The sequence below is a fragment of the Rhinichthys klamathensis genome, unplaced genomic scaffold, assembly GCF_029890125.1.
Source record: "Rhinichthys klamathensis goyatoka isolate OS25496 unplaced genomic scaffold, OSU_Roscu_1.1 h1tg000103l_1, whole genome shotgun sequence".
Lineage (NCBI taxonomy): Eukaryota > Metazoa > Chordata > Actinopteri > Cypriniformes > Leuciscidae > Rhinichthys > Rhinichthys klamathensis.
This window is the reverse complement of record NW_026606642.1, coordinates 1,791,016-1,816,765: the sequence shown is the minus strand read 5'-3', so window position 1 is coordinate 1,816,765 and position 25,750 is coordinate 1,791,016. Positions and strand designations below refer to the sequence as shown.

Below are 25,750 nucleotides of genomic sequence, written 5' to 3'. Positions count from 1 at the left end.
TCAACGAGTCTGACGACGAGAAAAGCCACTGTCTGTCCCACGAGCCGATTCAACGAGTCTGACGACGAGAAAAGCCACTGTCTGTCCCACGAGCTGATTCAACGAGTCTGACGACGAGAAAAGCCACTGTCTGTCCCACGAGCTGATTCAACGAGTCTGACGACGAGAAAAGCCACTGTCTGTCCCACGAGCCGATTCAACGAGTCTGACGACGAGAAAAGCCCATGCCTGTTCCTGCTTTTATTTTTTTATAAATTTAATAAATACTTACCTTTTTAACTTACCTTGGTTGTCTGCCTCTGGTGTCTGCTCCTCCGGAGTGTGGTAAATAACCCTTGGCCTTAACATCGGTGACAGAAGCCCATTTCCACCACATAAGAAAAAATATAGAAATCCTTTTATTAAAAAAAAGTCAGCTTGACCCAGCTTTTTTTTTTTTATAGCTGTTTAAGACTTTCAGAATTGACAAATTAGAAGTTTTTAGGGCAGTAAAAATAGGCAAGATTAACATGACGGTCAAAGCACTTAACAAAACTAAATCAAACCAAGAAAAACAAAACACATCACAAATCAAATACCGATATGGCTAGGAACTATACTCTCATTCCTGCGTAATAATCAAGGAACTTTGCTACCATACCATGGGTGCAGCAGGCGCAATGATATTACGCAGCGCCTGAAAATAGTCCCCAGCTATTAAACTTCCAACGTGACAGGTGTTGTGCCGAATTTCGAACCCCTGTCAACTTATTACCCCCCTCGTTGAAGTCAGTACCTGATTGCCTAATCCTAACCCCTCCCCCACAACTCATCCTAAACCTACCAATGCTAGGGGGGTAATAATTTGGCGGGGGGTCGAAAACGGTCTAATCAGATTCAATGATCTATGCTAAGCTAGGCTAAAAGTGCTACCGCCAGACCCGGAGATCGACTATATGGATTAAAAAATGGTAAAACTCAACTGTTTAATAGGGGAGTTGGAACTTGAGGCTATTTCCAAAAAAAGGTGGAGTGTTCCTTTAAGTAGCGTTCCCATGAGCATCGGGATGCTCACGCCCTCACAGGGCACAGCCAATCCACTCATCACGGATGATTGATAGGCACAACAGCCAATCAGCACATTGCCTGTTAAAATGAAATTATAGAGAGAGACACAAGGAACCGAAAAGAGAAAAACACACGAATCACACCCAAAAACACTCTAAACATCCATAAGGACGTAACACTTTCTATGTCACAATTTTGACCTGTCACGTCTTAACAATGATCTAGTCTACAATATAATAGCCATATAAATGTAGCGTAATTATAATAATAAAACATAGTGGGATATTCAGTGATATTGGCTGTGCAATATCGACTTTTGTGACTGGCCAATACCGGCATTGACAGAGAGTCAAGAAATCATGATGAGAAGAATTATTATTAATATTTCAGTAAAGTACATTAAATCTATTCTGAAGTTAGTGTGGCCTTTAAACTTATGAACAGTGTATAGACTGACAAAAGTGTTTTTTGACAAGAAGCAATTTGACAATGCAGTAAATATTTTAGGTGCATCAAAAAGCGTGCTCGTTAACATCCTCACCTTCAGTCTCAGCTCCTTGGATTTTGCAAGACTTTCCTTGCTCCTTATTTTGAAAAAACATTAAACTTCCCAGTGTTGGTCTATGTGAAAAAGTGCAGTTCCCTTTCGAAGGGAAATCAACAATACGTCATCGACGTTATGGGGAACGCCTCAGGCGTGACAGGTGTCTGAAATCAAATATCAACTCACAGCAATCATGTTGACCGGCGACAGCCCGTGCATCATCAGCTTGAATGATGAGCGCGCAACCTGGATGTATAAAAAGGGTGCCTTGAAACCGTGACAACATCTTTTCGTCTTCAGGGACTGTTTGTCTGTTTTTTTGAGTAGTCAACAAAAGAAAATGAAGCGTGCAGAGAAGGGGAAAAATACTTTCCGCAAGTGTGCCGACCCGTGTCCTAGATATTTGACACCGGAGGATTGACACGATCTGTGCGTTTTCTGCCTGGGAGAAGAGCACGTGTGGGGAGTTCTCGAGGGAGCTTCCTGCGCAAACTGTGAGCGGTTTTCTCTGAAAACGCTCCGTTCTCGTCTGTCCCACTTCTCGAGGGAAGTGGGCGCGGCATCTGAACCCCGCGGTTTTGGTCCCGCTCGGGCTGAGGCTCGGCGGCGCTTGAGCTCGTGGGGCTCTCAGATGGAGCTGGCAGATCAGCTGGAGAGGGGCGTTAACCTCGCGGATGATCTGCCAGCTGACGAGGATGAGTTACAGGTCGATGTAGAAGAGGTTTTTCCTCTTTCTGATGGGTCTGTAACTGGTTCTCTTCGGGCCGGGCAGGAGGTGGGTGTTGATGATGTTAGTTTGGTTGAGACCGAACCATCTCAGCCCTCCTGCCCAGTGTACGCTGAGCTGGTGGATGTTATGGGGCGCGCCACCGACAGATTGCAGCTGCAGTGGAGGCGCGTCCGGGAGGAACCTGTTCGTGGTATTTTGGACGATCGGTTCCTCCCCACCCGTAAGCCACCGGCTCGGACGAGCCTTCCATTCCTTCCCGATCTCCACTCTGAGATCGAGAAGGCATGGAAGAACCCGTTCTCCGCGCGTCTCAATCTACATCAGCGAGCTAATTTCGCTGCTGTGGAGGGAGCCGCGGAGCACGGGTATGTGTCGATGCCGCCAGTGGACGAGACGTTGGCTAACTATCTCGCCTCTGGTCGGTCGTCTTCACTAGAAGCTCCGACGCTGCCATCCAAGCCGCTCAGGACAACTTCGCGCTTGAATGGCAGAGCGTACACGGCAGCAGGTCAGGCGGGTGCGGTTCTGCACACCCTCGCGGTCCTTCAGGCCTACCAAGCCGACCTGCTGCGGGACCTCGATCAGGGGGCCGGCCTGTCCCCTGACGCGGTCGCGGAGCTGCGCCGCACCACGGATTTGACTCTCCGGGCCACCAAGCAGTCTGCGGTTTACATCGGTCGTGCGATGGCTGCTATGGTGGCCACGGAGAGGCATCTGTGGCTCAACCAGGCTGACATCGGGGAGAAAGAAAAAACTTTTCTCCTCGATTCGCCGGTTTCGCCTTCCGAGCTTTTCAGACCTTCTGTCGAGACAGTGGTCGATAAGTTCAGGGAGGCGAGGGCGCGCTCTGCGGCGTTTAAGAGCTGCATACCGCGGAGGTCCTCGGCCCAGCCCAGGCAGGCGGGAGGGCCTGGTCCGTCGTGGTCTGAGGATCACAGATGGACCCAGAAGGCCAGTGTCGCTTCCCGTGCACCCCCTCCTCCTAGCAGGGGGAGCAGGGCGCGCAGGAGGCATAACTCCCGCGGGATGCAGGATCTCAGGGAGGTGATCCAGAGTAAGCGTTCTCAGACTGAACGTTAGACATCACCTTCCTGGATCTTGTCTCCTAACCACCATCGCTCCCAGGCTCCTCCTACATCAGGCCTGGGGCGGGGCCCATGATAAGTTCAAGAATTATCTGATGGCCCGCTTCAGCTTGGTTGTTAGGAGCGCCTTCCCTTGGCTTGTGAAACAGTAGAATTCAGGTTTCTGAGTTCCTGTGTCCTGGTGTGCTTCATTTTGCACGTTGCAGGTTTTATGTTGAGTGAAAATGTTTTTTCTGCGCAAATAATATTTTTCTCTTCTTTTTCAGAACTTGTCTCCTTTACAGAGCCGGGGACATGTGGTAAGCAAAGGTAATGTATTGTAAGGTGAGCTGAGCTCCCACATGTTGTGGTCGCCAGGTTACAGGCCTCATCAGGCCTTCCAGGCTATGAGCTTCCATATGTCAGGTCACAGGCCTTATCCAGCCTTCCTGAATATGAGCTCCCACATACTGTGGTTACCCGGCCTTCCTGATATGAGCTCCCACATACTGTGGTCGCCAGGTTACAGGCCTCACCCGGCCTTCCTGATATGAGCTCTCACCTTCTGTGCTCGCCAGGTTACAGGCCTCACCCGGCCTTCCTGGTTATGAGCTCCCACATGCTGTGGTCGCCAGGTTACAGGCCTCATCGGCCTTCCTGATATGAGCTCCCACATACTGTGGTCGCCAGGTTACAGGCCTCACCCGGCCTGCCTGAGTATGAGCTTCCACATGCTGTGGTTGTCAGGTTTCAGGCCTCACCGGCCTTCCTGATATGAGCTCCCACTTACTGTGCTCGCCAGGTTACAGGCCTCACCGGCCTTCCTGATGTAACGAATCACACAATAATAATATACATAAAATGTATTTAAGGGGGGCCGGAAGGCCAATTTAGCTCAAAAGGAATGATTCATCGATTTGCAATGAATCTTGACCGAATCACTATGGAACCGAGCAAATGACTCGTTTAGAGTTCATTTGAACGGGCCGTAATTATAACCTTGGCAACAGATATGAATATCCAATCTATAGTGAAACACTATGTATTAGCAAGGTAACTTTAGATCGACAGTACAAGACATTAAATGTGCAAGCACAACACAAGGCAAATATCTTTTCAAATATATTGACGACTTTATTAACTATTCTAAACACATAATAAAACTAAGGTCTAAACACAATCACACACACGCATTCATACAAGGCGCAGAGGAAGAGAGAGAGAGTGAGAGAGAGTTTTCAGAGATGCACTTTGTAAGACATGACCTGAACGAACCACCAAGCATTAATTTAAACCTTCGTTTCTTAGACAGGTTATTCAATTTACATTTGCACCAGTTCAGTTAAGAGTCTGGAGTAGCTGCTACTTGCTTGTCTTTGCGTTGCTTAGGGAGTTCCCTTTTTGCGGTGCTTCGTCAAAGGGGTTTCCCGACCGGGTCCGTGTGCCTGGTTGTCTTTGAAGTGCCTGGATGGAAGTTTCTGAACAGCCGGTCACGTGTGATTGGCAGGCGAATAAGAGTCTTTACAGTTCGAAGCGCGTTGCAGGAGAGACGTTTAAACGAACTTCGCAGCAACTTAACGTTGAACCGAGACTTTTATGAAAAAATAAAATAAAGGAAGAAATGAAAGTAAGACGAGTTAGATGGCTTGAATGAGCTGTTTTAACCCCGATCTCGATGGGTTATTTGTCTGCTGGTCTAATTTGGTCTGGTCGATGTAGGAGCGTGCGAACACGCTCTTTGGTGTTTTTAGAGAGAAGCACGAACAGGAACACTCTCTTGCTGTTGCTAGAGAGAGGCGCAAACTTAATTCAACACCGAACCGAACTCAAAAACCGAACGGCAACCCCGAACTGCTCTCTGAACCGAATTTCTTTTTCAACTTACCCTAACTCCTTTGTTCGGGTCTTTAACTTTTAACGTTAGTCCAACCTCTTTTAGAGAATTCTGACCAATGAGACAATGGCATCATTTTAGGAGGTGGATCGTTCCTACTTATCGTTATCTGGGATCTGCTTGGGTTCCAGCACTTAGCAGAGAAACAAGAGACCCCAGTTTAAACATTATAGATTATTATAATCATACAAAACATTTTACACAGATTTCAAACAAGCCACCTTTTGAATTAAGGGCATACGATTCTTTTGATTGGAAGCACGATACCCTTTCATCCATACACACAGTTATATCACAATTACATGATTTATATGTGATCTACGCATAATACAAACATGAATTGTAGGAAGAACAAGAATTATGATGTTTGATTAAGTCCACGGAGCATTGTTCTGCGTGAGTTTTAATGGGTTTGATATGTAAAGTCTGTGTAAGTCTCTCACGTTCCATGGAAGCGGGGTCTGTCTTACATCGCTGTCCTGCTCAGCAGTGGTGATGCTGAGGGAGGTCAAAGGTGGTCAGGCCCCTTAATGGTCAGGCCTCGTCTCACCATTTCTGAGCAGCTTTGTCTTGCTTAAGGATGAAACAGTGACAACGTTCTTCCTGTTTAGGCTTATCTCTGATGCCCGCGGGGCCATAAAAGACTTCTCTGGGGGGTTTTCTAGACAATTTGGAGCCAGTCTTGTGACTTTGGAATGTGGTATTCAGATCCGAAATGCTGAATCACATTTGAATGAATCCCATGAGAGATTAGAAAGATTAATTCGTGTTTGGTTCATCCTTAAAGTCTCTACACTGATAAGAGCTCCCACATACTGTGGCAGCCAGGTTACAGGCCTCACCGGCATTCCTGGTTATGAGCTCCCAAATACTGGGTATCAGGTTACAGGCCTTACCAGCCTTCCTGATATGAGCTCCCACACACTGTGGTCGCCAGGTTACAGGCCTCACCCGGCCTTCCTGGTTATGAGCTCCCACATACTGTGGTCGCCAGGTTACAGGCCTCACCGGCCTTTCCTGATGTGAGCTCTCAGGTACTAGAGCTCCCCACATAGAGGGTAATCAGGTCTTTTGGCCTCAGCAGACCTTCCTGGTTTTTGATCCCTCTCTTACTTCCTCAGTGTTCAGGAGGAGCATTGGGTAGACCCATGGATTGAGTGGACGACTTCCGTCTTTTCTTGAGGTTGAGTTACACTCTCCGGGTAATCCCGTCTCTGTGATCCGGAACTGAATGATTTCTGCCAGCTTTGCAGGCCTTAAGTTTTGGATGCCTTTTCCAAGGCAGTTTCCAGAGGCTCTGTCTCGGACAGACAGGCAATGGCCAGACTGTGCGTCTTAGTATAGATCACCAGGCCAGCCTGGTGGCATGTCAGGAGGCATGCTCTCCTGAATAGTGACTGGCTGGGAATCCCTTGAGTCCCCTCACCACACTCCCTAGAAGGGACCCCTTCTATTAGGAAGTTGTGGTCCTAAGCCTTTGAGCTGGTCCAGATATACCTCCCATGAACTATGTTCTGGCAGTTTCTCGGTTCATTAGCTTGGGCTATGACCGGTAGGGAGTGCTGTCACTAACAGCCCAACGCAGGGCTGGACTGGCCATCGGGCATACCGGGCATTTTCCCGATGGGCCGACGTGCTTTGTGGGCCGATCTCATACTTAATTATTTTTTTTTGTTTGTTTGTTTTTTGAACGGCCTATAAAACTCGCACATCGGCAGCCCATTGCGTTTAGTTTTGCTTTGGCGGCGCTGGGATCTTTGTGCCGGTGTAATGCATTGGACAGCGTAGTTTTTTTTTTTTTTTTTTTTTTTTTTTACAGACCGGCACATGAAACGCGTAGATCAGCGGCCCATTGGTTATTTTCTTGATTGACACTGGGCTGGTCCAATCACATCTTTAAACTCCTCCCCCTTTGAGCTCTGAGTGAGCGAGCAGTGTCAGTGTGTATCTGTCAAAATACTCAGAGCGATGGAGAAGAAACGCGAGGAATGTGCAGAGAAATAGCGTGAAAAAAACAACAACTTCAAAGGCCCTTCAAGTGTCTGATGAGGATAGTGAGGAGGATAAGGTGAGAGATGAGTGAGTGTAGAGAACTGTGGTAAGCAGAACTAGGCTACTGTCACAACACTTAGGCTATGTAGAAACCCACTACCCAGTTACGCATTATTTCCACATCTGCATATTTGACGATTACGCATTTTATTAGAACTGTAATGAGATGAGTTTGTAAACCATGTTTTCCGTCAAAATAAAAGATCATGTGCTTATCTCTTTCAAGTATAGAAATTAGTACGAAACTAATTATGAAAGTTGCATTTATTTTTCAATGCATTTGTTTTACAACATATGGCTATTACTGCCATGGGATTAATATTATAACTAGTATATTATGTAGTAGTGTAATGTAGACAGACACTATATCACAACTAAAAGAGTTTTGGGTTTTTCTTTGTTCAATTTGCACACTGAAAATGGGTTGGAGCTCTTAATTTTGAACTCTCAAAGTGCACCAGATTGATGAATTTAACATTAAAAAGCACAACATTTTTAGGATTACTGTGGAGTATAGTTCAACTTAGTAGTTATTTCATCTGTTAACTCTTACTCACTCCTATTCACTTATTACATGGCATTAGTGGTTTTAATAGGAGTTGATATACATATTCAAGGGTGTGCAAAGTTCGGTTATGTTTATGATCATATGTAGTGGGCCAGTCTGGGCCAAAATGCCCGGGCCGATTTTTTGTCCCAGTCCACCCCTGGCACAACGTGACCTAGGGTGAGTGGTTTTAGTGTCCTTTGTATTACTGGTTCTGACAGTTGTCACTGCCATTGGGCATGCACTCCCCTCAGTATGGCGGCGTGGGTATTTCGTTCCCCATAACGTCGATGACGTATTGTTGAGTTCCCTTCGAAAGGGAACGTCTCAGGTTACGACTGTTACCTATGTTCCCTGAGAACAGGGAACGAGACAATACGTCTCCCTGCCATACCTCGGGGCCTGCCTGCAACAGTCCCTTCAGACGATAGGATGTTGTCACGGTTTCAAGGCACCCTTTTTATACATCCAGGTTGCGCGCTCATCATTCAAGCTGATGATGCACGGGCTGTCGCCGGTCACCATGATTGCTGTGAGATGATATTTGATTTCAGACACCTGTCACGCCTGAGGCGTTCCCCATAACGTCGATGACGTATTGTCTCGTTCCCTGTTCTCAGGGAACATAGGTTACAGTCGTAACCTGAGACGATACACCTAAGTATGATTAGCACAAAATGTAGCATATTTTCTCCTCGGACAGTACACATACAACATAGAAGGACAGACAACATGCTTGATGTTTATTAGACATAATAAATCCCATTGTGCTGAAATATATATATATATATATATATATATATATATAATGTCATTGACAAATTAACCTTCAAAAACTGTTTGTTTTTTTCTTTATCTTTTCAAAATTTTTACATTTTTTATTCTTAAGACACCATTTTAAATAGTTTTTTAGACTGTTCATTTGTGCGGACAGTTGCACAGCACAACCTGACATTTTTGGGGATTTAAAATAACAAAACATAAAATATGTATTTTAAATGTACTAAAATGAATTTTAAACTAAATAGGTTTTATAGATTAAAGTGATGTATGTCATGAATTTATAAAATTATGTTGCTTGGACACTTACAACTTTACAAGTTACAAGTTTACACATAGTTTAAGAACACAAAAATACTTCAAAACAACTGCAATATGGTCTTTAACCAAAGTAACGTTAGCCAGAAATATGTTAACAAAGGCAGATAAGGCTGGTTCATGGTTAAACAAATGTGGTAAATCCCTTCTAATTAACGGATTATACTAAGACACACAATTACAGGGAAGAAATATTGTAATGCCACACTATACAATGACATTCTAGAGAATTCTCTGCTTCCAACTATAATGGCATTAGTTTAGGGGGTAATGCTCACACACAATATGCACAAGGAAACGGTGTCCTTGCTAATGAAGAACTACAGCAGTTGACCTACAGCACACAAAGACGAAATATGCAAATACTGTCGATATGCAAGACATACACTGATCAGCCACATTAAAACCACTGAAAGGTAAAGTGAATAACATTGATTAAACTGTTACAAAGGCATCTGTCAAGGTGTGGGATATATTCGGCAACAAGTGAACTGTCAGTTTTTGAATTTCATGTGTTGGAAGCAGGAAAAATGGGCAAGTGAAAAGATCTGAGTGATTTCGTCTTTGTGTGCTGTAGGTCAACTAATGTAGTTCTTCATTAGCAAGGACACCGTTTCCTTGTGCATATTGTGTGTGAGCATTACCCCCTAAACTAATGTCATTAGTTGGAAGCAGAGAATTCTCTAGAATGTCATTGTATAGTATGGCATTACAATATTTATTCCCTGTAATTGTGTGTCTTAGTATAATCCGTTAATTAGAAGGGATTTAGGTTATAAGGCTCTGGTCTGTTGTACATATTGTTAATCAAAGGTTTTTGCTGCCTTGCAAACATCACTATGGAACAGCAGCAGAGCCTTGAATTCAGGTAATCATTATTTGTTTTTCATTTATCAACTTTATATTAAATAATTCAAATTTAGATCTTCACAAACATTTAGTTATGCAGCTAAATGCTTATTTTCTAATTAAAATGTTTTATTATTCCACTTTCTCCCAAATTGATTTCTTTATAAAGAACGGTCACAAAAAAAAAACAATAAGTAAAATTTAGTTTCAAATATTTTTTTTTTTTGCACTAATATTTTTTGAGTAAATTTCACACAGAATTAAGTAAACTATACTTAACTAAGTTATGTGAAAGTAAAATAAATTAAGTAAGTTTTACTTAACTAATAAAAAGCTGAGTAATATCTATTTGGTTGAAGTTTTCCTTATCATGCACTGGACCTTGAATAATTAATAAGGTTAATTTTTTTTACTGGTTTCCAGCTGTATTTACACTGTTTTATCATTGCTTTTGTTGTCAGGATTAGTAACTTGCCATTTTGTGACATTTCGAGTAAATTTTCTGCTCAAAATGACACATTCAAACACAAAAACGATCCATCAAATGTTACCGTCATTGTGTATTGTCTACCAAGTATTGAGGTCTTTGCATTCACATCATGCTTAACATCTGACATGAAATATAAATTACTTTGATACTCTAAGTAAAACACATACTATAAATGACTGGTATAATTCAATAAAATTGTTTGAGTGAAATGTAATGCAAAGGAAATTACAGCTAAATTGATATTAATCAACCTTTTACTAGCCAAATTAAAATTACTTATTTTCTTTGAAGTTTACTTAATTCCATATTCCAAGTAAATTTGAACTTAAAGATTTCTAAATTAAAGCTACTGATAAATATTTAGGTTTTTACTTGGCAAATCTTTGTAAATTTACAAGCATTTTCTGAGTGAAAAAAGTTGCCTAGCTTTTTTCCAAGTAAATCCTACTCCAAAATGTTTTCAGTGTACTATAGAATTTACTTTTTTTTTTTTTTTTTTTGCCTGAACTAACTTTTTCATGTAAATTACATTGTTTTTTTTCTGTAGAATTTACTTCACCACAAAATCATTTTTATCAGTGTCGCGCGTGTAACGCTTCACAATTAAATTTTCAGACCATACAATGCAAATGGAAAAATGAAAAATTTAAACCAGACATTTAGTTACAATATCAATGGATAGTTGCCTTTGGGTCCGTGTACTTTTTCGTTCAATCATTATTCTATTTCGGAATGAAAGATGAAATTTAAAAAAGGGTGCAGCTTGGTTTTTTGTTTAAAAGAAAAAAAAAGCAGAAATGGCTGTATTTTGTTTTCCAAATTTATTGTTGTCATCAAATAATAGTATTAGAAAATTGGACAACATTTACAATCGTTTTTTAATTTGTAATATTTATTTGTACGTTTATTGTATTTCATTTGACTCAGAGCCGGCGCCAGCCGAGCGCTGATGAGGGGGCGTCTGAAATACAGTTCACATTAACGCACGTCACCACTCTTTTGCCAGGGTCGATATTCTCCCCACCACTTTTTAAAACATCTTTAAAAAAGGACCAGGAACAATTATTTACCTATACCTGGCATATTCATTCAATCTCTCTAGCATGATAAATACCAATTTAAAAAAAAATATTCGATTAAGCTATTCCCTTTTTTTCTTCCCAAACAGGGAAGAATCTTGGGATGTGTGCAGAGAAGTGCCGATTATTCAAGATGAGCAGATACCAAAGAAACGAGTGCAGTGTTTGAAATGGTTCTCGTGTGCCATAGTTGGCGTACTTGTCTTTGCCCTTGCGCTGCTCAGTAAAGTGAGCTACTTTATTAATCATTGGCTAATCATTTTTGGATGATAGGATAACAATTAACTTGTCTATTGAATATTACACAAAAGGCTCGGTTTGACTGAAACTATTATTTTTTTCTTTACAGACATCATTTTTGCTTTTGATAACATTTGGGAACAATAACACTGAGATTATATGTTCAGAAAAGAAGCCGGCCGCCCTACTTGGCATCGGCTTTGTTCTGGTTGGGCCGAGTGTTCTCATTTTGCTAAAAAGCACATGGAAGTTCATTTTCAAGAGTGCAGCCATGCCCTCTAAAAAAACTGTTTTTTGGGTAAGCAAACAGAGTTTTTGTTAAACAGATGTATAGTAGCAGAGAAACGTCTCGGTTACGTATGTAACCCTCGTTCCCCGAGTAGGGAACGGAGACGTTCCGTCGGATGACGACGATTGGGGTTTCGCTTAGAAGCCTATCACCTTCGAGTATTACAAAACGAGCCAATGGCAAGAAAATGCCATGGGTCTGCGGAATTTGCATAGCGTAATATAAGGAAGTACGCTGCATCACGCAGTTATGTTTTCCTGCTGAGGAGCCGAGACTGAACTCAGGCGTGTCCAGCGGTACAGCGGAAGTGGCCAAAAGATGGAACGTCTCCGTTCCCTACTTGGGGGGGCCGAGACGTTCCCCATAGTTGTCACTCCGAGTTCCGTCGGATGACGACGATTGGGGTTACCAGTCAAATCCCTCCACCTTCACAGCTGTCTTCCAGTGCCCTGCGTAAATCTGAAATCCCTGTCGTGAAGTTAGCACGGAGGAAGGACTCCTATTTAGCACAGGAATACCAAGGTACACTGGAAAGCATATCTCAGTAGAAATATGCAACACACTGCCTGCCCGAAGGGAGGTCTTACAGAATGCACATATGACCCCGAAGGGATGCATATGGAAGAACACTGGAGTGTCCAGCCCGAAGGGTGGAATCTTTCAACCCCAGGGGTTGTAAGGTGGCTTGCCGAGGAAAAGACACATGCTCAAGGAGTCTTTCAGTGGAAATACACACGTGGGGGTCGCCAGAGGGGAACCATGCACATGGGGTACCTGGCCAACGCGAAAGCTGCCAGCGGCATAACTCTGGCGTTGACGTCAACAGCGCTGGAGGAACTCAGGGCTTCTCGGGGAAACTCACCTGAGGAGAATATCGCACTGATCCAGTCCGTGGAGTGGAATGGCGAGCAAGCAAAGACACCTGAGCACCGGCTAGTTGAAGCGAGTACATTGGAGGATACTGGCTCCACTCGGAGATTGTAGAATCTAGCGAATGTGTTGGGTGTCGCCCAGCCTGCAGCTCTGCAGATGTCTGTTATCGAGGCGCCATGCGCTAGAGCCCAAGAGGAGGCCACACTCTGGGTGGAGTGGGCCGTCACACCAAGGGGGCACGGTCGGCCTTGCTGCTGGTAAGCCAAAGCAATGGCGTCCACTCCAGTGGGACAGCCTTTGCTTCGAGAGAGCCTTTCCCTTCAGCTTCCCACCATAACAGACAAAGAGCTGGTCTGAGGTCCTGAAACACTGCGTCCTGTCTACGTAGGCACGGAGAGCGCGTACTTGACAGAGCAGCGCCAAGGATGGGTCTGCCTCCTCCAGGGGCAGGTTCACTACCTGATCTCAAAAGGAAGTGGTAGGAACCTTGGGCACATATCCAGGCCGGGGTCTCAGGATCACGTGAGAGTTAGCTGGCCCGAATTCCAGGCATGCTTCGTCTACTGAAAATGCCTGCAGGTCCCCTACCCTCTTAACGGAGGCCAGTGCAATCAGGAGTCCTGTCTTCATTGACAGGAATTTTAGCTCCACTGACTGCAGAGGCTCAAAGGGAGCACTCTTCAGGGCAGTTAAGACCACTGAGAGGTCCCAAGAGGGTACGAGAGGAAGGCGAGGAGGATTCAGTCTCCTAGCTCCTCTCAGAAACCTGATGACCAGGTCGTGCTTCCCAACGGACCTACCGTCAATTAAAACATGATGTGCGGCAATGGCGGCGACATAGACTTTTAGAGTGGAGGGAGACAGCCTTCTCTCCAACCCATCTTGAAGAAAAGAAAGCACGACACTGATAGGGCAAGTACTGGGGTCTTCTTGGCGAGAAGAGCACCAGGAGACGAAGAGGTTCCACTTCAACTCATAGAGGTGTCTCGTGGACAACGCTCTAAAGGGAGTGATGGTAGCCACCACCGCTGGTGGTAGGGTACTCAAACCTGCATCGTCCCGTTGAGAAGCCACACGTCAGGTTGCATAGATCGGGATGAGGGTGCCAAAGGGTGCCCTCTCTCTGAGAAAGGAGGTCCTTCCTCAGAGGTATAGGCCAGGGAGGGGCTGTGGCGTTAGGTCAGAGCATAAGGTCTGATAACCAAGTCCGGGTGGGCCAATGGGGCGCAACCAGAAGGACCTGCTCGTCGTCCTCCCTGATCTTGCACAGGGTCTGTGCGAGAAGGCTCACTGGGGGAAACGCATACTTGCGGAGGCCCCGCGGCCAGCTGTGCAGGTCACCGGGAATGTGGATAGCACGAAGCAACCTCAGATGCTTCTGACTCCATAGGAGAAGGTGGCCAGCGAAATGTGACATACTGCGAGAGCGTAGACCTCCTTGATGGTTGATGTACGCTATGGTCGCGGTATTGTCCGTACGGACCAGTACATGTTGGTCTTTGAGCATGGCTCTGAAATAGTTTCAGTGGAACCGCATTCTTGCTCTGGACTTGGCGCAGGCAAGTCAGCAGTGACTGCGCACGCTCGCTTGTAAGCTGCGCGGACATGGCGACCGAGTCGATTTCCATACCGAGAAAAGAGAGCACGGGGCAGAGTTTGCTCTTCTCCCAGTTGAACCGAAGGCCCAGATGGGCTAGATGCCGAAGCACTGGGTCTCTGTGTTCGCAAACCTGGTCTCAAGAGTGAGCTAAGATAAGCCAGTCGTCGAGATTGTTCAGGATGCGAACCCCGTGTAACCGGAGTGGCACAAGAGCTGCATCGTGTACCAAAATGCTAAACTAATCGCTTAAAATTATCTCAAGGAACTCGCGGGTTGCTGAGGAGCAGAGGGGGGTGTGGCCCGAGGAAGCATCGTCGGGGAAGAAATTCCACACCGTCACCCTCAGGTCACCCTGGCCACCAGCCAAAGTGTCGCCTCTCGAGGAGGGGACAGATTGGGGTGTGGCAGAGAGGACTCTACCTCTATTGAGGTCACTGAGTCTAGACCTCAACTCAGCGATGGTCATGTTCCCGCAGTGAGAACTGTAAGCCAAAACACGCCAAGCAGCTCCCGTGCCCATCAGAAGATGAGACGGAACGACTGCACCCAGAAATACACGGGCGAGACATCTTTAAAAAGATGTGCCACGTGCAAGCTCTTTTAGTGAGAGGACGCTCAGCAGCCTGCGCTGAAGTGGCCAGGGAGAAACACAAACGCTGGATGCAGACCACTGCACAGATCAGCAGGCAGTAATGTGAAACTCGCTGGAAACGCCTTTGCACCAACACAGACTGGAGAGCTGCTCGTCTCGAAGAATACTTGGTGACAGTCAGAGAGAATTCAGGCTGTAGGAGTGAAGAGGATCTCTTGGCTCCGAAGCAAAAATATAACTGCGTGATGCAGCGTACTTCCTTATATACGCACAGCGCGGGGCGGAGTTACGCTATGCAAATTCCGCAGACTCATGGCATTTTCTTGCCATTGGCTCGTTTTGTAATACTCGAAGGTGATAGGCTTCTAAGCGAAACCCCAATCTTCGTCATCCGACGGAACTCGGAGTGACAACGATGGGGAACTGATTGTTACGGCAGAAACCTTTCTGACTCTGATTTGATCTTTTCTCTAGGTCCTGTGTGTTGAGTTCCTGGTAGCATTGGGAGCTGCGATTCTAACAATAGTAACCATGCCAAACTTTGACATTGTCACTAATATGATGATCCTAAACAGTGTGAGCATCCTGTCAGCAGTGTTCCAGGTAGTCGCTCAGTGCCTCGCCAAAGAGAAGAAGCGGCTTATAATGCTCCCCGTATGCTCCATTTTCTTAATCGTCCTGGGTTATGTGCTTTTTGCAGTCAGTTATCTGGGAATTGAACATTCCCCTCAGATGAGAATATCAATTGGCCTTGCGATCGTGGGCACCATCTGTGTTTCTGTGAACTGGTGGGAAAACTACAGCACGCTCTTCTCCATTTCATTTCTAGGTGACATTTCTAAAGACATCGCTCAGTCCCGTAATGTGGTGTGCATCATCTCCAGTTTGATGAGAATCCTGATTACTTCATCTGTGGTTGGAGCATATGTTCCTCTGTCTGGTCAGAACTGGGAATTGGTCAAATTCGAAACGGTCGTTATTTCATTGGTGGTGCTCCAGATTTTATCCTCTGCGCTGTGCCATTGGTTTGTAGTTGTGGCTTGCAAGATGCACTCCCTGCGCAGCAGCTTCGCCTTGCCCATATACATGGCCTCGGTTGCAGTTTTGGCTGTGTTTTTGATTCCACTTGCATTTAAACTCCCAGAGTCTAATCACACTTCTACTTGTATTGAGAACGTTCAGTCGAAATCCATTGATACATTGTTGCTGTTGATGTTGACTGATGCTACAAAAACTCTACGTGCCAGGTACATTGTGGAAAAAATGAGTACAGAACTGGTGTGCTTGATCTGCTCTGCTCTGAGCTGGTGGTTGGGATTCATGCTCAGTACATTTGGTTACATCTGGTTCCGGAAGATCGATCGAATAGAAAGAACCCAAGATCTGTTCGTGCGACGCATGTATGAAGGAGCATTTCTGGAACAGTCCATGTTGCTGAACACCCGTTTTGAAATTATAAAGAGTACCAAGGACCAGAGGTAAGTGTTTCAACTTTCTGAGTATGGTTGCATATTGTTAATATCAGCCAATATTAGAGATTTTTAAATAATCTGTATCGATGTTGAATATGTAATGGTGCATTCTCATTGTTTTTTACATTTATATGATCTGACTCTTACTTCATGTCCATCTATAAAAAAACTAATTATTTAATAACTAATAATTTAATTAAATACCCATTAAGTCATTAAAAAATATATTTTACTTTAGTGCTTTATTTTTAATATATTTAGACAAATTAGACAAACTTATCTTAATTAAAGCATTTTACACAGTTAATTTGTTACAATTTACAAATGAGATTTTTTTTTAATGTGAAGACATCAGTGAGATTAAAAGGAGAGCAAATGGAGTGTTGCAATAAAACTCGAATTGATTGAGTAAACTCGAATAAAAATAATTTTAATATGAACTCAAACACGTCATATCACATTCTTCCAAATCCAAATTATCATGGCTATCCCATGCACTGTAATTTTGTGGCTTTATACTTTTACTGTATGTCAACTGACAATTGATTCACTTGCTTCTAATTTTACAAATGTTAGTAATTAAATGATATGTATCTGAGAGCAACCTCTGAGCAATTACAGTTTTCCTTTGGATTTCTTAATAAGGAATTATGTTGCGGGAATCAAAATAGGAACGGCATAGCTGGCCTTCCTTACGAACAAGTTACCATAAAAGGCGTAAAGATAGAGCAAGTCTCAAATTTTAAATACCTAGGTACAATCATTGATGATAAACTTTCGTTCCAGGACAATGTGGATTTTATACATAAGAAAACTAGACAGCGTTTAAGTCTACTTAGGAAGTTAAGAAATTTTGACATCGAAAGGAGGATCTTAACTATTGTTTATAGATCGATGATTGAAAGTGTTTTAACTTATAATACTGTTTCATGGTATGGTAATTTAACATTAAAAAACAGAAGAATAAATTAACACGAGTAATTAATGAAGCAAACAAGATTATCGGCCAAAAACAGAGTACATTGCAAGAGCTATTCTCACATTTTCTGGAGAAAAGGGCGTCAGCAGTATATTCAGACCAGACTCATCCCCTTCACTCCTGCTTCGAGATCCTTCCTTCGGGGCGCAGGCTACGTATACCGTATGCCAAGAGGAATATTTATAAAAGATCATTTGTTCGATTGGCGGTTATTGTTTTAAATTCTATTCTCAATTGAGATAGCTTTTATAGGTGTGTGTGAATATGCACACATTGTATTAATTTAACTTATCGTGTATGTATTAACTATGTCTTATGTGTTTTTTATGTGGTATGTAATGTGGTTGTAGAGCCAGTGTCAAAGATGAATTTCTGTCCAGTAAATCTGAACAGACAATAAAGTTAATCAAATCAAATCAAATCAAATATGTGTTCCTCAGCACAAAAGATACTATCAGAGTGTTTCTGTGTGCAACAATGTGGCATGAGACCTACGATGAAATGATGAAGATAATCATCTCTATGTTCAGGTAAACAACATACACTTACTTATTCAGTCTCAATTGAATTGTACTTGTAATTGAAAATTATTTATTTTACTACCAGGCTCGATAAATACAGGCCCTGCGTAAATACAAGCGACAATCATAGCGATGTCCAGTTTGAATTCCATATTTATTTTGATGACGCTTTCATGGATGTTCATAATGGAGGGCAGCGGCATGCAAATGAATACGCTGAAATTATTGTGGATGTAATTAAAGAAGTTTACACGTAAGAATCCTCTTTATTTTGATCTGTTTATGGTTACTGAGAATTTATGGGAATAACTAATCGAATAATACTTCACATGCATTAGCATTTTTAGTGAGGAGGATCCATGTATATTCAAGCAGACGCCACAGAAGATCATAAACACACCCTATGGAGGTCGTCTGGAATACACCCTTCCTAAAGGCAATGTGATGATGGTTCACTTCAAAGACAAGCAACTTATTCGTCACAAAAAAAGATGGTCTCAGGTAAGGGTCATGCAGCTAAACACAGGTGCAGATGTTTTGGACCCAGATCTTCACTAATCATCTGTGTTTGCAGATAATGTACTTGTATTACATTTTTGGTTGGAGACTTAACAGACACTTCAAAAAGTTTGATGCAAGAGAAGGACTGGATGACCTTAAGGAGAGACTGAAGGTTAGATGTTTAACTTTAAAATTCACCTCTAGTATTTCTACAGAATAATACAATATCAGCTATGGACTCTGAATGTTTTAATGCTAATTAGAGAGACAAGGAGAACACGTATATCTTGGCCCTGGATGGGGATACTGATTTCCAGCCGTCCGCAGTCATGCTGTTAATTGACAGACTAAAACTCTACCCAGAAGTTGGGGCAGCCTGTGGCAGGATTCATCCAACAGGCACAGGTTGGATATGTATATATATATATATATATATATATATATATATATATTAAGTATATTGTTATCAGGTCATTATATTGTTTTTGATTCAATTCAATTCAATTCAAATTTATTTGTATAGCGCTTTTCACAATACGCATTGCTTCAAAGCAGCTTTACAGAAAGTGCATTTCGCAAATGTACATAGAAAATATAGTTAGTTAATCATGTATTAATTTAGGGCATAACATATCGCCGGCATTGAGTCGTCTCTTCACAGGCGACTCAACTTTCATTCATTACTTTAAAATGTTCTTAATATCTAGAATACTCTACCATTCAAAAGTTTTAGTTCAGTCAGATTTTATTATTATCAGCTGTTAACTTTCAGGAGTACATTACTATGGACTATATGAAGCTAATAGGCATTGACTAAAAGCCATACAACTCTAATATGATTGTTTTTACTGTATTTTTGATCAAATAAATGCAACCTTCGTGAGCATAAGAGACTTCTTTCAAAAACATTTTGAAAATCTTTCTGGAACCCAAACTTTTAAACACATTCTAGAATGGTTTTCAAAGTATGAGGCAGAGGAAGTGTGAAGAATAATTAACCAGATAAAACGTCATTGGGTTACGACTGTAACCCTTGTTCCCTGAGAAAGGGAACGAGAACTGCGTCGAATGACACTTTGGGGGAACGAGTACCCACTATGCCACAACGCACCCTGCCTGTCCCAGTGTGAAGCTGCTCACAGGCACACTTAGGAAGAGAGCACAAGAGTGCCAGGTGTAGACAGAATGTCCAGACTGTAAAACCTAATAAAGGTATGGGGGGTGGCACATCCAGCTGCATCGCAGACCTCCTGGATCGGGGCCCCCGAGAGGAGGGCTCTAGAGGACGTCATGCCTCTGGTTGAATGAGCCCTCACGGCCAAAGGTGAAGGCAAATTGCGCACCTGGTAGGCCAAAGAAATAGCCTGGACAATCCAGTTGCTAATGGTTTGTTTGGAGGCGGGAAGTCCCTTCTTGGGCGACCCAAAACACACCAGCAACTGGTCTGACTTCCGCCATGAAGAGGACCTCTGAATATAAATTTTGAACACCTGATCACAGAGCAGATGAAGTCACTCCTCATCCGCCGTCACGTGAGGTGGAGGATGAAAAGCCTGTAGAACCGTTGGCCATGCCGCATTGGATGGCACCTTAGGCAAATAGCCCGGCCTGGGATGTAGGATGGCTTTAATGTCTTCTGGAGCAAACTCCAGGCACCCGATAGATATGGAGAGTGCTTGAAGATCTCCTACCCTCCTCAGAGAAGTTATGGCCAACAGAAAAAACACCTTCAGGGAAAGGTTCTTGGCCTCAGCAGACTCCAGTGGTTCGAAGGGGGCCTCGGCCAGCCCTTCGATAACCACTGCCAGGTCCCAAGTGGGAACCCTGGTACGAGCCGCAGGTCTCATCCTCCAAGCCCCACGGAGGAAACATACGACCAACTGCTGCCTCCCAAGAGGTCCATCACCCAGAGGAGCGTGGAAAGCCACAATGGCAGCCACGTACACCTTGAGTGTGGACGGGGTAAGGCCAGCTGAAAAGCGATCTTGGAGGAACTCCGGAACTGAAGCCACTGGGCAGTTAACTGGATCCACCTCACGCTCTCTACACCAATTGGTAAAGACCTTCCACTTTAAGCCGTACAATCTCCTCGTGGAAGGAGCTGTAGAGCTGAGTATGGTCTCCACTACTCCAGCTGATAGGCCGGTCTCTAGGTACTGTGCCCCCTCAGGGGCCAGACCCACAGTTTCCATAACTCGGGCCGAGGGTGAAATATTGAGCCCTCTGCCTGTGTCAGCAGGTCCCTCCTGAGGGGAATCTCCCACTGAGGGCCGTCTAGGAGCGATATAATGTCTGAGAACCATACTCGGGCCGGCCACAACGGGGCTACCAGCAGTAGACTGATCCCGTCGCGATGGACCCTCTCTAGAACTCCCGGGAGCAGAGCGATCGGGGGAAATGCATACAGACACAGCCTCGGCCACGTTTGCACCATGGCATCCAACCCCAGCGGGGCTGGATGAGTGAGGGAAAACCACAGTGGACAATGGGTCGTATCTTGAGACGCGAACAGGTCCACTTCCACTAGGCCGAACCTCTGAGATATTATTCCACTCGGGGTGGAGTCTCCATTCCCCGGGCCTCAGCCCCTGTCTCGACAGGATGTCTGCTCCCTGATTTTGACTTCCTGGGATATATATGTTGCTCTTAGAGACAACAGTTTCCCCTGGGACCACAGGAGGATCTGATGCGCCAGTCTGCATAGAGGGCGAGACCTCAGACCCCCCTGATGGTTTAAATAGGCCACTACCGACATATTGTCTGACCTCACAAGGACATGATGTCCTTTGAGGTCCGGCAGGAAGCTCCTCAGAGCTCAGAAAACAGCCAATATCTCCAGGCAGTTTATGTGCCAGGTGGAATGATGGTCCTGCCATAGGCCTGTCATAAAGCGGCCGTCCATGACCGCGCCCCAGCCCGTGAGGGAGGCGTCTGTCGAAACGGTTTTCCGGCGACAAGACGCTCCCAACACTGGACCTTGGGACAGAAACCAAGCTTTTTTCCACATAGATAGGGAACGAAGGCATCTGCGCGTAACCCTGATCATGCGGAATGGGTTCCCCCTCGGGGAGAACCCCTTTGTTTTCAACCACCACTGAAGGGCCCTCATGTGCAGCAGGCCGAATGGAATAATTTTGGACGCTGCTGCCATGAGCCCTAACACTCTCTGAAAATGTTTCACAGTAATGGCTTGGCCTAGCTTTATCCTGAACACCACCAAACAGGAACGTGGTTCTCTGGGCTGGTGTCAACACGCTCTTTTTCGTGTTGAGTCTCAACCCCAGGCTTTGAATGTGGGAGAGGACGACATCTCGATGCCGAACCGCCAGCTCTTGTGACTGGGCCAGAATCAGCCAGTCGTCGATATAATTGAGCACCCTGATGCCCTGGAGCCTCAGCGGTGCCAGAGCTGCATCCATACATTTGGTAAATGTGTGAGGGGAGAGAGTTAGGCCGAACGGAATAACCCGATATTGGTACGCTTCACCCCCGAAAGCGAACCTCAGGAACTTCCTATGAGATGGAAGGATGGATATGTGGAAGTATGCGTCCTTTAGATCTATCGTGACAAACTAATCCTTGGATTGGATGATGGGAATAGTGAGCATCTTGAACCTGAATCTCCTCAGGGACCGATTCAAATGCCTGAGATCTATAATTGGACGCAATCCCCCATCCTTTTTGGGAACTATAAAGTAGCGGCTGTAAAACCCGGACTCCCTGTCCGGTGGAGGAATACATTTTATAGCCTCCTTTACCAGCAGGGAGTTTACTTTCTGTTCCAATACCCGACCCTGCACTGGGTCGACTGCAGTCCAGACCACCCCATTGAACCTTGGTGGGCGGAAACCGAACTGCAGCCTGTACCCCTTCTGAAGAGTGCGCAGGGCCCAGGGCGAAATATTCGTACGATTTTTCCACGCATCAAAATATTTTACCAAGGGAACCAGGCTCTCGAGCCTGGCTCCGGGTACCAATGCAGTGCACGTTCGCTGGAAACCGATGTGTCCCGAAGCGCACTTGGCGGCGGGAAGTCGACATCGATTTCCTGCGGGCTCCGCGGAGCTCCGCCACGGGTGGGGCCACCCACAGAGAACATAGACTGGCTAGGATCTCTTAGACTAAGCCTTTTTAGCCAGGTCGCCCTGCTGCTGTTGGGGCTTCGCCTGAGAGCGTTGTCTATGCCCCAAGCTCCCTGAGGAGGGGTTCTAGAAGCGACGCTCTCCTTTTGCGCCTATTTGTAGACGCCAGCATTTTAATTCCTCAGAATTAAATGCAGCCAAAAACACAGGATAAGTGAAACATGGTCTGAATGGTAGGCTGGATTAAAATATCTAACTTTATAAAGTCAGATAGTATTCCTTCATTTTAATTTCTTAAAATTCAGTGCAGCATAATTATCAGACAATACTGTTTTAATGTGTTATACTGTCTCGTAATCAACACGCTGCGTCGGCAAACGCGAGATTCGAGCCGTTACAATATATTTGACTTTCATCCCTCGAGAAGAAAGTTAAAAGGTGCGAGGCTGAAACATCCACAATACACGCATGTACGCGTCGAGATATTTCTCAATGAACACAGCCAGCACCCTCGGGAGCTGATTGTGAATGCCTCGCACCCAAACAGTATTATTATTTCACAGATCGTGTGTGTTGATACAGTGTCTTTATTGCAGTAGACTCGTAATCTACGCGCTGCCTCGGCAAACGCGAGATTCGAGTCGTTCACATTCACAATATGTTTGGCTTTCATCTCTCGAGAAGAAAGTCAATGGGCGCGAGGCTGAGACACCCGAAAACGCACGTTAACTGTGTGCGTGGAGATATTTCTCAGTGAACACAGCCTCAGGTGCTGACCGTGCATGCCTCGCACCCACACATTATCTTTATTGCAGTAGACTAGTAATCTACACGCTGCCACAGCAAACGCGAGATCCGAGCCACTAGATTCTATATTGCAAAGCAGACCTTCATTTGTGACAATTCTTACGGGACAAACAACACCAAATAGGACAGACAGTTTGTACACAGAGCGCTTGCTGAAGAGCAAAAAGCTGACATCTCATGTGTGTCGGCGTCCTTTATAGCTTCCGCTTGTATGCCGTCACACATTACGTCATGACGCAACACCAATCAGAGATTGGCTTAGTTTCATTCATCCTTCAGAGCCGCTACGCTGAGGGGCGTTCCCCCGAAGTGTCATTCGACGCAGTTCGAGTTTCCTCGAAAGGGAACTACTAACAAAAAATGAGATTAGAAAAGAAAAAAAAAACATTCAAAGAGAATCAAAATAAATAAATTACAATTAAATAAATAAATAAATACAATCAAGATAACGACCAAATATGTCTATGTATTGTATGTAGGGATAAAGACAGTTATGATACCTATAATCAGGTGGTATTTTTCACCAAATTCTTCTGTCATTTGGTAGAAACTTGTCGCAAATATAGACATGCATTCATCTTTTAAAACTATGGAAACATCTACATTAAATAATGATACGATGTTTAACTATTTTGCCGCTTGATAACCATTGTAAAATCTGAGATCCACTCATCTATTCTAAAGAAAACTGCACTTGTGACTACTTATGTATAGTATAGATTATAAAGGCGATAAACTGACTAATAGATATTATGCTTAAAGGGCCCATGGTGTGGTATCAGAAGTTTGAGTATGCAGTAGGCCACTGGCTGCAGAAGACTGCAGAGCACGTGTTCGGCTGTGTACTGTGCAGCCCTGGATGTTTCAGTCTTTTCAGAGGAGCCGCACTCATGGACGACAACGTCATGAAGAGGTATACAACTAAAGCCAGTGAAGCCAGCCACTGCGTCCAGTATGATCAAGGTAATGTCTACATGAAGCAAACCAAATCTCAAATAATATCAATTCAGCCTAGACTAAACAAATTCACCCTCTTTTTTTCGGTGTAACGTCAGGTGAGGACCGCTGGTTATGCACTCTGCTTCTGCAGCAGGGGTGGAGGGTTGAGTATAATGCAGCATCTGATGCCTACACCAATGCGCCTCAGAATTTTAAAGAGTTCTACAACCAGCGCAGACGCTGGGGACCTTCTACCATGGCCAACACCATCGACCTCTTGGGCTCAGGACGACTGACCTCTCAGAGGAACAGCTCTATCTCAAAACTTTACATCTTGTACCAGATTATCAGCATGGCAGCTTCCATCTTGGGCCCTGCCACTATCTGTCTCATGATATCAGGTAAGGTTTTGCTTGCATAGAAAAATTGACAGTAATTTATTTGCATTAGAATCATTGTGCTGTTTTATGGCAAAAAAAGAGCTTTTAAAGGGCTGTTAAAGTGTGTTCTTTATCTTGCAGGAAGCTTTATGTTCATTATGGAAATGAGTGGAAATATTGCTCTTGCTTTGGCCATAGTGCCCCCTACTGTCTATCTCATCTTATGCTTCAAACTGACATCTGACATGCAGATTAAAATTGCAGCAATTATGAGTGTGTTCTACGCATTTCTCATGGGGGGAACTGTTCTCTGCATCATAGGTAACGGCTGTGTCTTTTTTCATGCGTAAAAAACAATTTCTAACATCAATATTTTTAGACTGCACTGCAAAAACTTTCTTTCCTCATCTCTACTCTCATAGGGGATTTAGTGAGGCAAAAAACTTTTCTGACCCCCAGTGGTCTGTTCCTCATCGGCATGGTGGCGTTGTACATCATCACGGCAGCTTTACACCCTCAGGAGTTCTTACTGATCATCTATGGGTTGTTATACTTTCTCTGCATTCCCAGCGGGTATTTACTCTTGGCCATTTACTGTATAGTCAACATGAACAATGTCACGTGGGGCACTCGTGAAACCGGCGGCCAGGCTAAGACTACAGCAGTCGATACCATCAAGAAGAAGTTCATGAATGCCACATGTTGCAAATGTCCATGTTTGAATTCTGAAGAGGATTCGAGCAAGGAGATACTACCTCTAGCAACCATAGCAGAAACTGAAAAGCCACATATTCCTTTGGAAACACAAACGTAAAAAAAAAAAAAAAAAAAACTACTACACTATAGCACAAATTCACATTGTTTCATTCCATTTCTATTCACCTGTAGAATTTTAATATTTTTACATATTAAAAAAAATAATAACAAATTAATTACTTTCAGATTACAGTGGATGTTTTTAATACTACTATCACTAATAATAATAATAATAATAATAATAATAATAATAATAATACTGTATTCTTACAGGGCAGAGGAGGTCCCACCCAATGCTCCTCAAAGTAAGTATGACTTCCATACT

General features: G+C 44.2%; 2 protein-coding genes across 2 annotated transcripts in view; one reads left to right on the top strand and one right to left on the bottom strand.

Moving 5' to 3' along the window:
* LOC130086923 (galactose-specific lectin nattectin-like) overlaps nt 1–25,750 on the bottom strand; it is a 246,226-nt gene that overhangs the window by 195,162 nt on the left and 25,314 nt on the right. The gene's annotated exons all lie outside the window — the stretch shown is intronic.
* On the top strand, nt 12,313–25,483 carry LOC130086979 (chitin synthase chs-2-like). Its single transcript, XM_056253183.1, is given in 12 exon segments — nt 12,313–12,445; nt 14,684–14,871; nt 15,463–16,492; nt 17,888–17,969; nt 18,046–18,213; nt 18,299–18,461; nt 18,535–18,633; nt 18,725–18,866; nt 24,113–24,313; nt 24,406–24,690; nt 24,811–24,990; nt 25,092–25,483. Coding segments are annotated over 12 exon segments (3,063 nt in total).